This window comes from Taeniopygia guttata, chromosome 1 (assembly GCF_048771995.1).
Source record: "Taeniopygia guttata chromosome 1, bTaeGut7.mat, whole genome shotgun sequence".
In the NCBI taxonomy this organism is placed as follows: domain Eukaryota; kingdom Metazoa; phylum Chordata; class Aves; order Passeriformes; family Estrildidae; genus Taeniopygia; species Taeniopygia guttata.
In genome coordinates, this window is record NC_133024.1 from 35,943,923 (window position 1) to 35,961,548 (window position 17,626).

Here is a 17,626-nt window from a genome sequence, read left to right on the forward strand (position 1 = left end):
AGGTTGTCCATCAATACCAACATTGCTTGCCTGTCACAGAAGAGCAGTGCCCAGAGGCTCTCATTACAGCATGTGTCACCGAACAAGTTCATTACATTTTGCTCTGCTGATTCCACAAGGTAAATCTGTTCTTTTGAAGTAAGGAATCTTTCTCCATGTAATATATGGACTGTGCACAAAACAGAAAGTTACATCTGACCTTCCCTTCTCGCTATTCAGAAAACAAACTATAGTAGAGTTTTTCTTCTTTTGCTGCAGTTCAGCAGCCATGTCTGGCATATGTGAGTTGATGCAGAATTTCATGCTGTCTCCTTCACACAAAACAGGGCTGACAGAGAGGTTGGCATGTAACAACTGCCCTTCACAGAAAGTCTGCTCTTTCTGGATGGAAAGCAGCACAGCATTTCACTCTGCATAACTTAAATATGTAACCAATGACTATTACACTGGTTACAGACCAGCAGTGATCCTTCAGGACAGCAGCATTCAGAAACACTGGCACACACCCTGAACTGCTCACTGCATCATCCTAATAAGTAGATTTTGGTACTTTCTAGTCTTTCTTCCAACTTATACGAAAAAATGATGGAAAGCCTGGGTTCAGTTCACAACTCCAGAGTTTATCTTATACCAGCTTGAATGAAGTGCAGCTTCCTAGATTTGAGCAAAGTGTGTGGGATCTCTCCAACACACTTCAAACTCTTACTCATGGGGTGACGTGCTGAAATCCTAGAGATGGTTCCCTTGAAAACTGCAGTGGCAGGAGATACTCTTCGTATATTATTAAGATCACAGAGCTTCATCTTCACAATGCTCAAACAGCCAGAACATCAGGTTTGTGACTCCTTCACAAGATAACATTACAGCTACATGATTTGCCTTGTCCAAGATGAAGCACAGGAAAATGAATGGCTCAGTTCTGCCACCATTTCTTTGCCTGTTCTGGTAAGAGTACCATGTGATGGAGAAATTGTTAACAGCCACTTCCATTGCTGTATTTTCCCTAACAACGTTAGGAAATAAGGTACAGGAAAAACAAGTAAAAGTAGCTTTCAAAGGGCTTTTGAGAAAGGATGCAAATACCTTCATTTTGAAGAAATCACTGTAAATGCATGTCTGCATCTTAAATAGTTTAGTAAACTTCAGCTATCCATGCAAATAAAAAAATAAATTAATCTATTGTAAGAGTTTCAGAATTGGTTCAATAGAATAAAAATATTCAATCTTCAGGTGATTTGTCTAAAAGAGGAACTAATTAAACCTGAAGAATATTAGAAATCACCAACACTACATAGAAAACCCATATTAATCTTGAAGACACAGCGAATGGAAATACAAAGCTATACAGTGAATGGAAATACAAAGCTATAATATCTTTATGTAACATCATAATGCACCCTGCAGAGGGAAAACAAGACCTTGGAAATTCTCAGGCATTTTGCTTTCATAAGACACTTTTGAGTATTTTTTTAAACCAGAGAGGATACAGAGAACACTTGTAATATAGGTTATCATTTGCATACTAGTGAAGCAGACTTGAGGTAAAAGGACTGACCCGGATGCTGTGGGGTTTTTTGGAGTAGGAAGCAATTTTGCTTTATAGAAGCTCCCAGGGGAATGAGAAAGTTTTAAATGTTTGATTTTAAATGAGAGTTTGATTCCACCTGACTTTCAACCACACACAAATTTAATTTAAACCTTGTTTTATAAAGATACCTTGACAGAAATGGATAATTAAGACATAAAGCAAAGTATTATGTTAAAGTTATTAGGCTCTAAAGCAAATTATTTTAATATCTTTTCTTTCTGATTGGTGCCTATAATACACCTTCTCTCATTGCTTTAAGAGAAGAAAAAATGTCACCACATTCTTGATACAACAGAAACGCATCATTAATCACCCCACTCGACACATGTGATGCCTCACATTAGGTGCAAATGTTTAGACTAATCATTTTCTGCAAACCTGTAACCCACAAGATTCTTCTATTAAAAAACAACAACCAGGAACTCTGAATATCTCCAAATCTATCTTTGCCATCCAACAAATCAGTACACATCTTCTATTCAAACAGCTTTTGTGTTGGACTTACCTACTTTAGTCTCCAACTGTTTGTGAGCAGCCTCAGCCAGCTGATTAGGCAACAATCAGAAAGGATTTGGCAGCTAATATCACGGGCTGTTGCAGTCCTGCAGCTGCTAATAATGTTTTCCAGCTGCTAGCTGTCTGGCCATTCAATAGCACTTGTGATTCTTTCAAACCACTTGACAAGGTCAAAGAAGAAGTTTCCTCGGGGCTAGGCTTGACCCACTGGGCACTATCAACCAGCAGCCAACTCCTGTCCTCATGACTGAGGATAATTAACATCTACAATAACATACTATAGGATGAGACAGCTTTTCCACCACTGCCAATTTTTACAATTTCATAGTTCTGAGCTATGCTCTAGCCCAGGTGTTGAGACAGCTTCCTCCATGAAATGGGGCTGACATGTATATTTGGGGATGATCAATTCAGGGTGGTCCTCTTGGCATCCCACAGCCTAGGTCTCCTTTCTCTGAAGACACAGGGAATGGCTGTTAGATCAACATGGGCCTGTTTATGCCTCTGATTATCACCAAGAGTTTAAAGGCCAACATGTTCCATGAAAAAGATATGTGAAGCATCTCCCTCAGATATACATATAAGAGCCTGGCACTCAGAATTATACCACTCCACTGGTACCACGCACCAAAAGGCTGCTAAAACTTAAACCCAGGCTCGTACCCTGAAAAGAACAAACCATCCTTGCACATTTTATGCAAAACTAGAACATTAACAGTCTCCTTTGTCTTGAATGTTCTTTCCTCTCCTCTGCAGTATTACAGCATGAAGAGACACTTGTGATACACACAAAATACTTATCTGACAGTTATCTGACAGTCTGCATATTCAAACCTATTTGGCAAATGGCCAGGACTGCAATGAGTGTTGATAAATTTCTACCATTGTTAAAGACCAGCAAGTACATTTATGGGTTATGTCTAACATGAAACACAAAGGATGACATGGCAGGCAGCCTTTTCTTTTTCCTCCAAATGTTTAGGGGCATAACATTGTCCATTTTGCCTTTATTATAGCTGGAATCTTTATTTTCTCCCTTTTCCACTAAGAAACAACAAAACAGCAATCAAAGATGTTGCCTCCTTTAACAGTTTCTATGAAAGAAAACAGCCTTGGGGTCTCTCACTGAAAGAATGGGGCCAAAAATAAAAATGCTAATATGCAGGTAGGTGTATGGGAGTGAATGAATGATGCTGCCCCCTTTTATCCAGAGTCACATGGAACCACAGAACCACAAACTGGTTAGAGTTGGAAGAGACCTCTGGAGGTCATCTAGTTCAACCCCTGCCTGGAGTAGGTTGCACAGGACTGCTTCATCCAGGAGGAAATTACTACTGACAACAATCAAAATTCCTTAGCACTTGTTTTTCTTCTTTTCCAGAGCCTGGTGCTTGGATTTCTGTAACTATGGTAATTTTGAAACTACTTTTTTTAAACTAATATAAGCCATTATTTTTAAAACTATGATAAAATTTGATATAAGGGCGGACGAGATCATTTTGACTGTCTTACATAATGACTCAAAGAACCTCACTAATACTTTCAGCATCAAACTACTATAAATTCTGTTTGAGTTGTTTTAAAAAAAATATCCCTCAAGATACCTGGTGGCAGATAATTCCCCACAGGCTCACGATGCTGTTGAGTAGTAGACATGCATGTATCAATTAATTGGCAAGCTTTATCAAGAACCAGTATCATGCTCATACTCCCAGACAGCCAAATGAAAACCAGCTCTAATTATTTGTCTTACCCGATTCACTTTGAACAAAGCAATGATTTAATCTCCCAAAAGTTGTGAAAGCTTTAATCATCTTTTATTCTCATTCACCCATTTCCCATGCTTAACTGGGATTATCACAATGTTTTGCATGGAACAGTTCATGTCTCCTAATGAGCCACAACAATGCTATGATAAACAGGTAAGTTCAAGTAGCATCTAGAATGCTTGCTTCTTACAAGAGAATATATATGCATACAGAGCTTCAATTTTGCATGTATGTTGCTGCACAAATACCTTCTTTTGTTTTCCACCACATCTTTCTACCTAGAAAGATTTATACTTGTGCCTTAGATTTCAGGTCTGAGCCCTGTTGAAGTTAGCAGCAAAATTGCCCTTGACTTTAAGGGAACTGGTCCACTCCCTGCTTTTGTTACATGAACTCAAGGCTACTGGAAACAGAACAAAAAGTGTCTTTATTTTGCAAGTTACTGCAGTACTGTACTGGTACTCTGAACAAATACAGCCTATGTTTTGAGGAATTTATGACCCATATCTCAGTTTAAAGTGTAGTCCTAATATTTCAAGATACTGACTTGGTCCTGTTTAATATTATCTGGATAGGTCCACATGAGATCAAATATGTAATGCACAGTATGAATTACTGTCCTCTTTCTTTCTGTTCTCATTTCAGTTTCAAAAAAATTTAGATCCAATACTTGCATTTTTACTCCTATAACTCCTCTTTTTAATGAACACCTACCAGCTACTCCATTGATACTGTTCTTTCCATTTCATAAAATCCCTTTAATGACAGGAAAATGGACTTTACTTAGAATGGAGGTTTTATTGTTATGGAGCTCAGCCTTGTACTGGTTTGTAAACTCTACAGAATACGGTGCTGTTGCTGCAAAAGGCCACATGAAAAATAATAAAAATTAAAAAAAGAGACAAAATCCCAACTTCCTAAAAATATGCTTTTCAAACAGCTTGAACTTCTTTTAAAGGTCATTCCAGATTCCTTAAGAAGGTCTCTTTTTTAATCAAGTCATTGAAGTCTCTTTTTTAATCAAGTCATCAAAATTCTCTGAAACTCAGGTTTCTGAGGACACAGACTGATGGCGAGATAGTTTGCTTCTAGCTTGCATTTTGAAATAAATCTTGGAGCATTTCAAAACCGGTAATTTCCATGCTTCATGTACAATGCTGCACAAAGCATTTAAAGTGCTTGTGTGGGCACTTCTGAAAGGCTCCCTCATTTGGCACCTTCCCATCTGATTTCAGCAATATGGGCAGGCAGGGCACAAGTTTTTGCAGTGGAAAACAGGATAGATGTTATTTCAGATAAGAGAGCCAACTGCACACAACTGAAAGGACTGTGGAAGACCTGATTTCTATTTCTGGTCATATCCCAAGGAGAATTGATCCTGGATGAAACTGGTAACTCACATCAGAGTCCTGTGCCTGTTTTTCCTCTGTAACAAGAGGACATCTTTTGTAAAGCACTTCACAAGAAGCCTTTAATAGAAAACCACTCCTTAAAAGTTCTCCACCTCTTTTTAAAACTAAAAATCTCTCTGCCTTTGCAATGAAGATTCAGTGATGAACATATAGGTCATGATTTTTCCCCTTGAAAAAGATCAGGGAAGATGTCGCCTTTGTTTCTAATGCAAACTGAACTGGGTTTCCAGGCCATGCTCTGCTAGCTGCTCTTGTGCTTGTTTCAATCTGTGATACAAGAGAATCACAGTGGATGCACTGACTGAGGAGCATCATTTCCAGCAGCCGTATCTTACTACTTTCTTGAGTTAGACACAAATTATGCTCCTCTAAAAAGAAAAATGTTCTCAAGACAGCTGCAAATAAAACATAAGTTTTATTCCTGGGGTATTATTTATGAAATTTTATCTGTTTCTTGGCTCACATCTCAAGCTGTAGGAAATTGCCAGAGATCCATTACAGATCCATTATCATTAAAATAAACAATTGGGAATCAGAAGACACAATGGTTTAAGAAGGGCACTAACTTTCTGCTGTCTATTTGTCTAGACTTCTCCATGATGAGAATTGCATAACACCATTTAGCTTTGTTTAAGCTGAAACTTCTCAGCAGCTTTTCAAAGATGACCTTCACAAATATGTATTTGAAGATATATACATATAGATACTTATGAAGATCCTATATTTTCCGGGATTTTTTCATGATGTGAGAGTTACCAGCACTTTTATGCATACACAAGAAGACTACCTTAATTTACTGTGAATATATGTGAAAGAATGGTTTGTAACTTTATGACTGATGGAAAGTAAATGCATTTGTAATATTATTTCATCATACCTGCTAGGTTTTAAGTTCATTTTTTTTCTCCATAATTCAAGACTTTGTCATTTTATTTAAATAATAAGATTTATTTCTTATACAGTCAAATTTATGAGTTTAGATTGTCTCCCTATTTGACTATAAAGAAGTGCTGTTATTTCTCTATGTGCACATTATGGAAACAGTCACCATTTCTTCATTTCTGCCTTTTTTGTTTGTTTATTTTACTTTATTTTAAAATTAAGTGGGAAAACTTTTGAAAGGTTTTAAAATTTTGGGAGAAAGACCTGTTTAGCAAGCCTTACACTGCAAGAAATTATTATTTATTTTGTTCAAGAGAAGGGCAAGTTGTAAACTGACCTCCCCCCTTTTGTATGGAGGTGTCATTTCAGATGGTACAGGACTTCTTCAGCAGAAAATGGTACAGTGAGATGGCAGAAACTGGAAACTGAAGTAAAAAAAAATATCACAGGTGAAGTAACTGACAACTGAAACAAGAAGATCTAAAGACTTGTGAGTTTTCCAGTTTTTAACATCTCAATTTTGTTCTAAATTCCTGCTCTCGCTGAATAAAAAACTTGCTGCAGGGATTATCAGTAATGCTCTATGGCTTATGTTAAGAAGGGACTCAAATTAGCTGGAACATAAACACTCCTTCTGTTCTTAAAATCTCTGAATCACCTAAAAACTTTTTTATCAGACCCACAGAAGATAAGAGCAAAGACTGCAAGGGGAAAAAATAAGCAAATAATCCCTCTAAAAAAATGACATATTTATATGAGGATTTCAGCACTAAGTTGAGAATCTAAACTACGGCTGAACTGTCAAGTTACTTCTAGACAGAAAAAAAACCTGCTAAAAACCTGTAATGCCAGTAGCATCTGGCACATCCCTCTTTAAATGCTGTTTTGTGCCGTGTCAGCCTCTCTCCTGCCTTATTCACCCATCAACCTGATTTCTCACTCTCACACTTCTTTTATCACTTCCCTTACCATTCTGGTTTTTTTGGGTTTGCTTTTTAATTTTAACATTATCAAGCCCAGCTACAAGTGGCACTTCTTTCTGGCATTTCAAGGCAATTGTATATCCTTCCCTTGTGCACACAGCACAGGCAGTCGGGAGTAGAGTGGAGTCAGCAGGGATGGAGCAACCTAAGCCCCTGCTACTACCAAGCACCCTATCACATGCTGGACTCTGCAGCCAAATTAATGACATAGTGCCTTCTTCAGGAGCAATCATGTGCAGTCTTTGCTGCACTCTAGCAGTTCTTGCATTTTATGAGTGAAACGGTGAAAAAAATCATGTAGGAATGACATTGGCAAGGTGGACAAGCAAGGAAAGCATGAAGTGGATACCAACATGAGAAATGCTCCTGCAGAAATGTACTAAATGTGAAACCCTTAAAGGTTTTTTTATGAGATACAGGGGCCATAATGCTCATTTGAAAAGTAAGTAGTCAGAATTAAACTAATGAACAAATTAAGATTAACAAATCTTAATTTGTTGGAAAAAATTTGGTTTGCTGACAGACCAGATTGCGTTGGCATAACTCCCCTCAATGACTTCAGCAGGCTTGTGGAGTGAGGGAGAGCAGGACAAAGCATGTCTGTCATTTGTTTTGCGTGCAGAGGGTTCTCCCAGGTGGCTACACTTAGCAGCAGCTACGCACCCAAACCTATTTGGTTGCCCACAGCTGCAGGTTTATTCTTAGTTTCAGGAATGTGAATCCTTGTGGACATGGCAATGGCTTCATGCCAGCAAGGAGACAGGTTTTCCCCTAAAAATATTTCTCTTTGTGGACAGGTCAGTTTCCGGATGAGGTGGAAAAAGGGGGTTTGGTCACAGAATCTGATTCCTGAACCACATTAGTCACTTGAAGTATCAAAAAGACTTGCCTGATTAGACTGCTCTTTCTAGTTCTGTAACATGTAACTACATGCAGTTTGTTTGTTTGTTTAATGTCTCATTAAAAACTCTACTCTAGGCATGAGACTGAAGCAAAAGATAGAGCCAAACTCCTTCTGCTTCTGCCCCGTGAAGAAAAGTGAGAGAACAAACACTGCAGGCTGAGCTGGCTGGGTGGGTGCTGTCCCACCAGCTGGCAGAGCACTGCCTCCCAGCCCACAGGACACAGTGAGAACTGATGCTCATGATGCCATGTGGGCACACAGTGGTACGTCAAGAAGTCAAGGTTATGTGCAGTGTGGCTTTATAAGACTTATCTTTGTAAGATCAGGCCTCTCATTAGACTCCTCTACTTGCCAGAGCAGGTATTGGCTCCATGGCTGTCCAAAAAACTCAGGCAAACACAAGGAAAATAAAAAGATACCACATTTCTCCATCAACTAGGAGGGCAAAGCACATTTCTTTGACACATTTACCCAGAAAATCCAGCATATTCTAGAGAACTTAATGTCCATGCATATTTTAGAAAACTTCTTTCAACCATTTCAGTGCACAGACACCTCTGAGAACAACATGCACCCAAAAGTTCAGGTCCTAATGTAATAAATTAACAAGAACATAATTCAGGCTAGAACACCAAGGTTTCTATTTATTTCAAAAGTTGATGGATTATATGGTTTCCTTATTTAACCTTTAATATTTATCGCAATGATTCTGGATATCCTGAGTGGTGCTGAACATCCTCCTATCCAATCTCCTTCCTTTGGACATTTGTCTCTTAAATATGTGAAAACTTTTATCCTTTCTACCTACTAAGCCCTGCTTAGTCAAACTATTCAGTTAAGTCACTACTAAAAATTCTCTTCTATTTTTAACCTTCAATATTCTTTGGATTTCTTTAATCATGACAAGCTCCAGTTTGTGCCCTGTGACAACATCTCATTAAAATGATCTTTTTACGCAGATCCTAATGTAGTACAACCAGCCACTGCTCAGCTGAAGTCAATGAAGGGACACTGATTTATGAGATCTGTCTCTTCATTACCTTAATTTCTGTTAACTGATACTTCTGTGAAAATTAGAATAGGAAATGTGAAAAAATTATATGGGAATAAGACAAAATATATTATGAAGATAAACAGGTTTTCTACTTTGCTGAACACAAGTACCTTGCTCAAAAGACAACCCTTGGGAAAATTTGGATATGTTGATAGTGTTCAACTAGTTTCTAAATGAGTGGTAATATATGATAAATTTCTATAACAAGCAAGCAAATTTGCACCAATTAATGATGGTATAAACAAGAATCTATTGCTTTTTAGAACATACGCAAACTTCTTTTTGGTTAGGTGCCAAAATTTGTCTGACTTTTGTATGTTAGAGGTATCAGTCAATTTTCCCAATTAACATGGCTGAAAATATGTATCCTTTTTGTGACGCAAGGCCACTATAACTTCAAACTGCAGCAGAGCTCCATACAAGCTATTTTCTCTGCGATCTTTGAAGAGTTGAATGCATCCTCTGTCAGAAAACAGCAGACAACTCATTTGCCCATGAATCTGACATTGTGTAATATTGTTAGTAGACTTTTTGCCAAGAATGCTAGCAATAAATTGAATGCAATGAAATGGAAAGTCAAACATCTTATGAATGATTTTATATAAAGATAAGTCTGTTCTTTGAGGAAGGACAACAAACTGGTTTCTCAGACCAGTCTGACAATGTCCATATCAAAAATTAAATCACCTAAGCCAAGCAAAGCATAGTACTGCCACGGTTCCAAAGGATGAGGGGAAAAGCAATAATTCATAGAAATCCTAATGAAACAAGATCAATCCATACATATAAAGTACCTTCCACTATTTCATATATTGTACCTCCACAGTATTCCAGCAATATAGTGACAATGGGCAATGCAAACAAGAAATTTAGGGCAACAAAACTGTGTCTCCCTTGAAGTCAAAGCAAAACTTCACTATTTTCAGAATCAGGATTTCATCCCTGAGTGGTTGTATTTTTAAGTATTCACAGTGAGGAGGTGACTGGCTTTCAGCACTCAGCCTCTCTAATTGTCAGTTCTTAAAAAAAATGTGTATTATCAGATTTAAAGAGATTTAACACCTAGCTTCACTGACTTCTTATCTATTTCAGAAACCTCCTAACAATAATAACTAAAATATTAACTGTGCTTGTTTCCATCATCATTGAAGGACTGTCTACATACATTCTTTCTTCCATCTCCTCCTTCTGTTCACCCTGCACTAGCATTCTTTCATTGCTCATTCTGGTCAGGGTTAATGTTTCTTCTTCTTTCCCCTTCACTGCCTTTGTTCAAGCTGAAAGTGACTTTCTTGTAGTCAATAAAATAGCAAAGAGCTTTTATTGTTTCATTCAGGTATGTCATTGGAAAAAGAAGAGGTATTGTCCAGGATACACAATACATTCAAGACCTCCTTAACACTCAACACTACTCTTTTGATCCCTTTAGGGATATAGGTGAACATATACCCCTAAAAAAGGCAGAGGAAAAAAAAATGTTGCCTAGTGTTTGTAGGCTTTCAGAGAAAAGCCTGTTAAAATTTAAGGGAATCTATCACCATAAATGATGGAATCCCAGAAGAAGAGTGAGGATTAGCCTGATAAAACATCTACCTCTGTCAACAGAGAAACAAAGGTTCATCAGACACTGATCCAGGCGACTCAACATCTGTGCTCCACCAGCAGCACCACCTCCCCCACTGACAGCGGAGCGTGCTTGCAATGCGTGTCTGCTTCTCCTTGACACCACTCAAAAGACTGCAGAGATCAATGCTAGCATGGCTCCCTGACAGCTCTGCCTAAGGATTCTGCACCAAAAGATGTACAGTGCTATAAATGCTTTACTCTCCCTTGCTGTAAATAAAGATTTTATTTCTCCCAAGAAGACAATCTTACTTACTTGGGATAGCGTCTCTGCTGAAAGATGGGCAGAATCTCTGTATCTTGATTTGAATGCAGAAGCAGTAAATCCCGAAATCTTTCTGTCAGGACAAAGAAAAAAAAAAAAAGAAAAAAAAAAAGAAAAAAAACAAACCCAGACTGTGACTCTGCATTATACGTTCAGGCCACAAGGAAGCAAGCAGTAATATCAGTGAATTCTCTACTCCAGAAATATTTAGCAGAGAACAAAACTAAGCATAGAGGGACTAAAAATCACTATTTCCTGTAAAACCTTCTAATATTTTAAAATGCCTTTTTTTCTTCAGTACTGAGTTCTAGCAGTGCCTATAAGTTTCTAAGGTCTGCACAGAGGTCTTCTGGGTATCATGCACAGCCAGCCAGAGTCCCTGCCTTGAAGAGCCTAGTCTAAACAGAAAGGAGGAGCCCCTAAGGATTCACCAGCCACTCAAGAATCACAGTAGTTGAAAGAAACTTAGATTAATTAATTCACATAAATTAAACTGCAGTACAAATCCTTCAATAACTGACTTGATGTTTTTAAGGTTGGTTGGAAGACTGGATTTCTTAGATTCTGTCATTGTTATCTATCTCAAAAACTGCATGAGGATTTTCTGCAAGAGGTAAAGCTTTTGTAACTTAATTTCACTGACCACCAAATGAAGGGGTGGTTCTAGTTTGCATAGCTACCTTTCTCTTATGCATTTCTCTAGAGGTGGTTAGACACAGTAAGTCAAGTGGGATCTGTAGGACCTTCTATCAATCCATATTTCTCAGTCATTAAAGACAGGAACCTCCTCAAAAGTAACGTGATACCCAGATCCAGGGATCGAATAGGATTTCCACACAGATCAAATTCCTTTAGTAGCTCTCCATAGCATGGGACATGCTCTGTTTCCTTCTTTCCTTCCATCACCTGCAACTTTAATCTGCCTTACAGTGGCACAGAACTGATGCCCTTTCCACCTCCTAACCTTCCTTCAATACTTTATAACTGTGGCTGAAAGTCTTCAGCTACAGGTATTATCCTTCTTTTGCTAAACCACAGTTCGTAGCCTATGGTGTGTGTGGCAGATGTACCATGGATTTCTCCAAACTAACTCTCTTCCATGAAAGTTTTCATTCTGGAAACTGAACCTGAGGGTAAGTGTAGTCCTCCTCATCTCGGATTCATATGTATCTTAAAACATCCTCTAACACCATGTTTATGGATAAGGAAATTACAGGACAAAAAAACTACCTAGTTTTATGTAATATTCTGTCATCAAAACTAAACTCCATTAATTTGGATAAAATTCTGCAATGTAGCCTCTGAAGTGGAAAGAAACCCATCAGAACCATACTTCATAAAGTTGTAATACCTTGAAAAAAGCACAGTTAATTCAGAAGGAAAACTCTCTTGTTAAGGCCTCAGTTTTAAAGGTCAGCTGTCTCACACCTGAGTCTTTTCTCAGCTGGCTAAGATGTATTGCAAACATCTTGGATAAGATACCAGGATCTGCCAGTGAAGAAAGGAAGGCTTATCTTTGTTCCTTTATTTCTACACCACTTTATAGTCAATTCTGAAAGAAATAAGCACTCCTACCTCCAAAATTCTTCTCATATCTTCAAAATGTAAATTAGTCTTCCTGTACCTAACTAGCACAAAGAACAGATGTGGCCAACAAAAATAAATGCAATAAATGCAATGCTGTAAAGATGGAAGTTAAATCCAATGAGCACCTTTCAGGAAACAGCCTTCGCACTGTATTGAGGAAAAGGTTGCCAATACGCTACTTTTTGACCTCTGCTTGAAATTTTAGGAAGATGGAGAATTTGCTTTTCTTTTTTTTTTTTTTTTGTCTTCTGGTACATGGCAATAGGCAGTATATAGGCCCTATCATCCTTAAAGATGATACGTTACCATCTCCAAAAGCCAATGGACAAGAACTGAAAGGCTACAGAAAGTTTTCACTGATGTAAAATATCCCCTCATGTTTCAGAGCCAGCACATTAACCTCCACCTCTCCTTCAGTAATCTCCCTGCACAGCCCAAGCTACCAATGCATTTCCAGCCATCTTTTACAAAAGCTTCCACTCAAACAACAGCCTTTGTGTGTGCCTGGTGGAGAAATGGGAGGAAGTTTACAATGGCAAACACTGAGTGACAGCACTTCTTTCCATGACTTGAGGATTTTAATCTCTAGAACATGGTGCGAGACACCATGATTAAGGATCTGTCTTTGCAGTAGCACTGCTGATTTATTTCTGAGGGCCTGTAACCAGGTGTGACAGCAATGAAAGACATGGAGAGGCATGTTCTTACTCAGTTCAATGCTGCACAACAACACATTACAGGTAGGTGAGTGAAGCTGGTTTCTCAGATCTTGGTAAGGATCTGTGATTCTCTGGGAAAGAAAAAACACATCCCCCAGTGAATGTGCAAATATGTCCCGCCCCATTGTTCCATCTGAGATGGAGAGTACCCAGGCAGAGAGCCATATTCCATCCCTATCTCCTACTCTGCGACTTATTATTGTGCTGCTGCCCTTTCACATTGATCAAGGCCACCTGGCTGCACTCCAGGACTCAATTCAGCAAGCAGTGATCTTGAAAATATTTTGAATAGTAATGTGACAGGGCTGGCCAGTACTGGAGCAAAAAGCAGCCAAGTTATGGCATCTGAAATTGGCCTGAACAGTTTTCCTGCTAGATCTTGTTTTAGTTAAAGTCAACTTTTTTTTCCCCCCCACGCTATGGCAAATTTCCCAGGCAGATGTATTTTCTTTTCACCATATGACTTTATTCAGTTTTCCATGTGGCATGGTTTAACCTCAGACAGCAACCAAACCCCACACAGCTGCTCGCTCACTCCCCCCATGGTGGGATGGGGGAGACAAACAGAAGAGTAAAACCAAGAAAACTCATGGGTTGAGACAAAGACAGTTTATTGGGACAGACAAGGGAAGAAATTATAATCATGGTCATAATAATAAAAATAATTAGAATATACAAAACAAGTGATGTACAATGCAATCGGCTCACTCTTGCCAACCAATCCTGAGCAGCAGCTCCTGGCCAGCATTCCTCACAGTTTATGCACTGAACATGATGCCATATGCTATAGAATATCCCTATGACCAGTAGGAGTCAGCTGATCTGCCTGTGTCCTCCCAACTCCTAATGCCTCCAGCCTTCTCACTGGCAGGGTATGTAAAGATGAAAAGCCCTTGTATTAGCATAAAGACTACTTGGCAATAACTAAAACATCAGTGTGTTATTAATATTATTCTCATCCTATAGCCAATACACAGCACTGTACCAACTATTACTACAAAAACTGACTCTGTTCCAGCTGAAACCAGGACACCACAAAAACACTTACACTACTGTGGTAGTGCTGCACCTCATCTCAAATCTATTCTACAGCTTCTCCCAGCACATTAACCTCCATGTCCTGTAAATCCTATTAAGAGAAATGGCATCCAGGAATCTTTAGGACTGATTCGTCCCAAGGGACCATTGTGTACACATGTCACTTTTTAGCTCTATGATATTCTCCTATTACACATATATGTGCATAGTACCAAAGGCACCCTAGACAAATGACACTATTGTTTTTAAGGACCACCCATCAAGGTGATGAGGGAGGTGACAAGAGCCTTGGTAGTTACTGACAGCACAGGTACTTTTGGTGCTCTTACAAAAGGAAACATGAGAAGACTAATGCTTTAGAAGAGAAGGTTTTTCAATTCACAAGAAAAAAGTCACAACGATAGCTTCCCAAAGAGGGAAGAATTTTTTCCAGAAACTTAAGACCTTGCTCTAATTCATGCTACAACAACAAATACTTGAAAATTAATGAAATCAATAATTAGAGCATTTCTACATTATTTTGATTTGCAATCAGTAGTTAAGCAATAAAACTAAAACAAGTCACAACCTTTTAATTACTTGGATAATTTTAGAAAGGTATCTTCCAAAATGGAATCCTTTTTCCTGTGATGCTTTTGTCTAGGTGTTGGTCTGATTCATTAAAATAAAAAAGAATAACAGTTACTTAGCCAAGGTTGCCTACTTCTGAAAACTGGCAATTACCTTCTCTACTCCTCATCCTATCATAAAACCTGCATGAGTTAAAGTCTCTACTAGCTACAGGATTGTTCACATTGTTCTGAGATCAGCTATAGAACTGATTGCTTTGTCGCTCTGCTGTGTGTGACACTGCAGAGAGACACTGTCTCACTGATGGTCCTGTCCTGTAAGTCTGCTCACAGGACAAAGTTCTCAGAGACATCAAGAAGGGTTGCACAGTCACATCTTATACTCAAACTTATGCTTTCAATATGAAGAGTACCTCAACTTCTTCCTGGCTTTCCTTTTGAGTGTACAATTCCTTTCAAATCCTTTATCAGTGAGAAGTCCTCAGTAAAATTTAGGCAGTCCCATTGAGACCATACATGTTTAGCTACATACATGTAGCATAATCAGTTACCTGTGATGACTGGAGACTGGCTGTAATAACACAATCTTATGCCCTGTCCTCCTAAATCAGGAAGGCTGCAGACTATAAAGAAGAGAAAGGTTGCCATTGAAATCTTTAAGGATATAACCTGTCCTGTATATTTATACACATCTCTTCCCTGTCTTTTATCTAAGTTTTCTTCTCTCTGTTCTACCTTTTGCACCTCCTTCCCCTCCCAGCATAACATATTCACAAGTCAGCTACTGGAATTCCAGTTATAAATACCCTTCCACATGTTATGCCAAGCCACTTAATCTACAAGGACAGAAAGATGCATTTCAAGAGAAATTTCCCCTTTAAAATATTTATATTAATGCCATATTTGTTCTCAAACAGAATGGGGTTGTACTCAGTTTGAGAAGTTGACAGTAATGTCAGAAAAATGAGAGCAAGAATGGGCATATGGTCTGAAGGTCACTCAAACTGGTTACATAGTCAAGTTTCCCTCTTCCAGGATAAACTATTACAGAAGTGGAAAGAGAGACAAAGGAAATTTTTGCAATATTTTAATATCTTCTCACAGCAGAGAAAAATAATTTCTATAGAAGTCCCCACGAATTAAAATACATTATTATTCACATTCTGTAGACAAAAGCATGCTATGGCACAAAGAGCACTTGCTTTATTTTTTAAAGCTGTCACATCCCTGAAACTCTTATTGCTTTAGCATTTCAAAAATTATGCCAGAAGTCACACACTGCAGTAGTGTAAGATTTGACTATAAAAGTCAGGTCTTACAGCTGCTTTTTCTTACTCCTTCTTGTTACAAAATACCTTACAGAAAATAACAGCAAAATCACTTCCACTATGATTTCACTCTGCTGAATTCCAAGGGTCTTGAGAAAGCAAATCCCTGCTCCTTCAGAGTTTGATGGGTATGAAGCTATGTGGTCACTGCACTATATACCTGAAGTCTGCAACATTACTGGTTTGTTTATCCCAACCATCTTTTACCCAACACCTTCAGACCATTTTCTGAACCTCTAATAAAAAAAGGTTGAATTGCATACAGTTAACTCAATTAAAAACCCTGTAAAACTGATGGCAACTGGCTTAACAGGATAAGGATTTCTTTAATACCAGTTTTATGGATTTTTTAAAATTAAATTAATAAGGATAAAAAGAAATATGATGAGAAAGCAACCAGAGAGTGGGAGAACAGAACAGCTTCATCAGCTAAAAATTCCAGAAATTGCAGGTCAGTAGACAGCCAAGCTGTGTACCAAATGGTCTACCCATACTTCTACATTTGGATATTTTGTAGTCATGTTTCTGTAATTACCTCTTCTGCATTCACTGAGAAACAAATATCAGTTCCACCTTTCACTACAAGGACACTTGTATGTCCTGCAATTCCAAACTAAAACAATCTGCCTAATTTTATGCAAAATGCACAGTGGTCTGAATACTTTTCATGTCACGAATAACAACTTGCAGTAACTAAAACAAAACAAATTTAAAAATAAGTCAGCTTTCTTAAAACTGCTGATGATGTTTAACAGGATTTGAGATCCACTAATATTACTTGTTTTCAAGCTCCGTAAATTTGGAAATGCTGTCATAAGTAGTTCTGCAGTGCCTTGTAAAAATAAAAGTCAATTAGGAAGAAGTCTTTGCCAGTTAAGGGCTATAAAATGATGATGAGCAACAAGATGGCATAAAAATGAAATGTCTGATATTTTAGTTTGACCTGTGGCTTATTAATGGCTGAGGTTCCTGAAGTTAAGGAGCTTTCACTCCTCTCCTCTTGAAGAGTCAGTGTTACAAATATCCTCCATCAGATTAAAAGGGGAGGAAAAAAAAGATGATGAGTTAATGCTGATGATCAAAAGGTTCCAAAACTATTACATCAGCCTTGGAATTTCCCTGACACATACATATTTTGGTGGTAGAGACAGGCTTTTTGACCAGATTGAACTTCCATGATTCTCAGTCCATTATGCCTCATGAAGTTTAATTCTTCTATTTTTCACCACCATTTCCTTCCCTCCTGATCAGTTGTCTGAAAGACTAATTAGGGCCATTATTTACAGAGCTACTGAAAAACCCTAAAAACTAGTGAAAACCCAGGAAGTTGAAAACTATATATAAACCGTTTGCTGTTTATATTTATTTAAGGAAAATAGAGAAGCCTTT

The 17,626-nt window shown here is 38.2% G+C and overlaps 1 protein-coding gene across 2 annotated transcripts in view; it reads right to left on the reverse strand.

The window, feature by feature from the left end:
• Positions 1-17,626, reverse strand: part of NOX4 (NADPH oxidase 4) — a 107,593-nt gene that overhangs the window by 34,745 nt on the left and 55,222 nt on the right. For both annotated transcript variants that reach the window (XM_002186639.6, XM_072926990.1), the window contains one exon: positions 10,988-11,069. In XM_002186639.6, the coding sequence (XP_002186675.4) occupies positions 10,988-11,069 (82 nt within the window). The remainder of the gene's footprint in view (positions 1-10,987; positions 11,070-17,626) is intronic.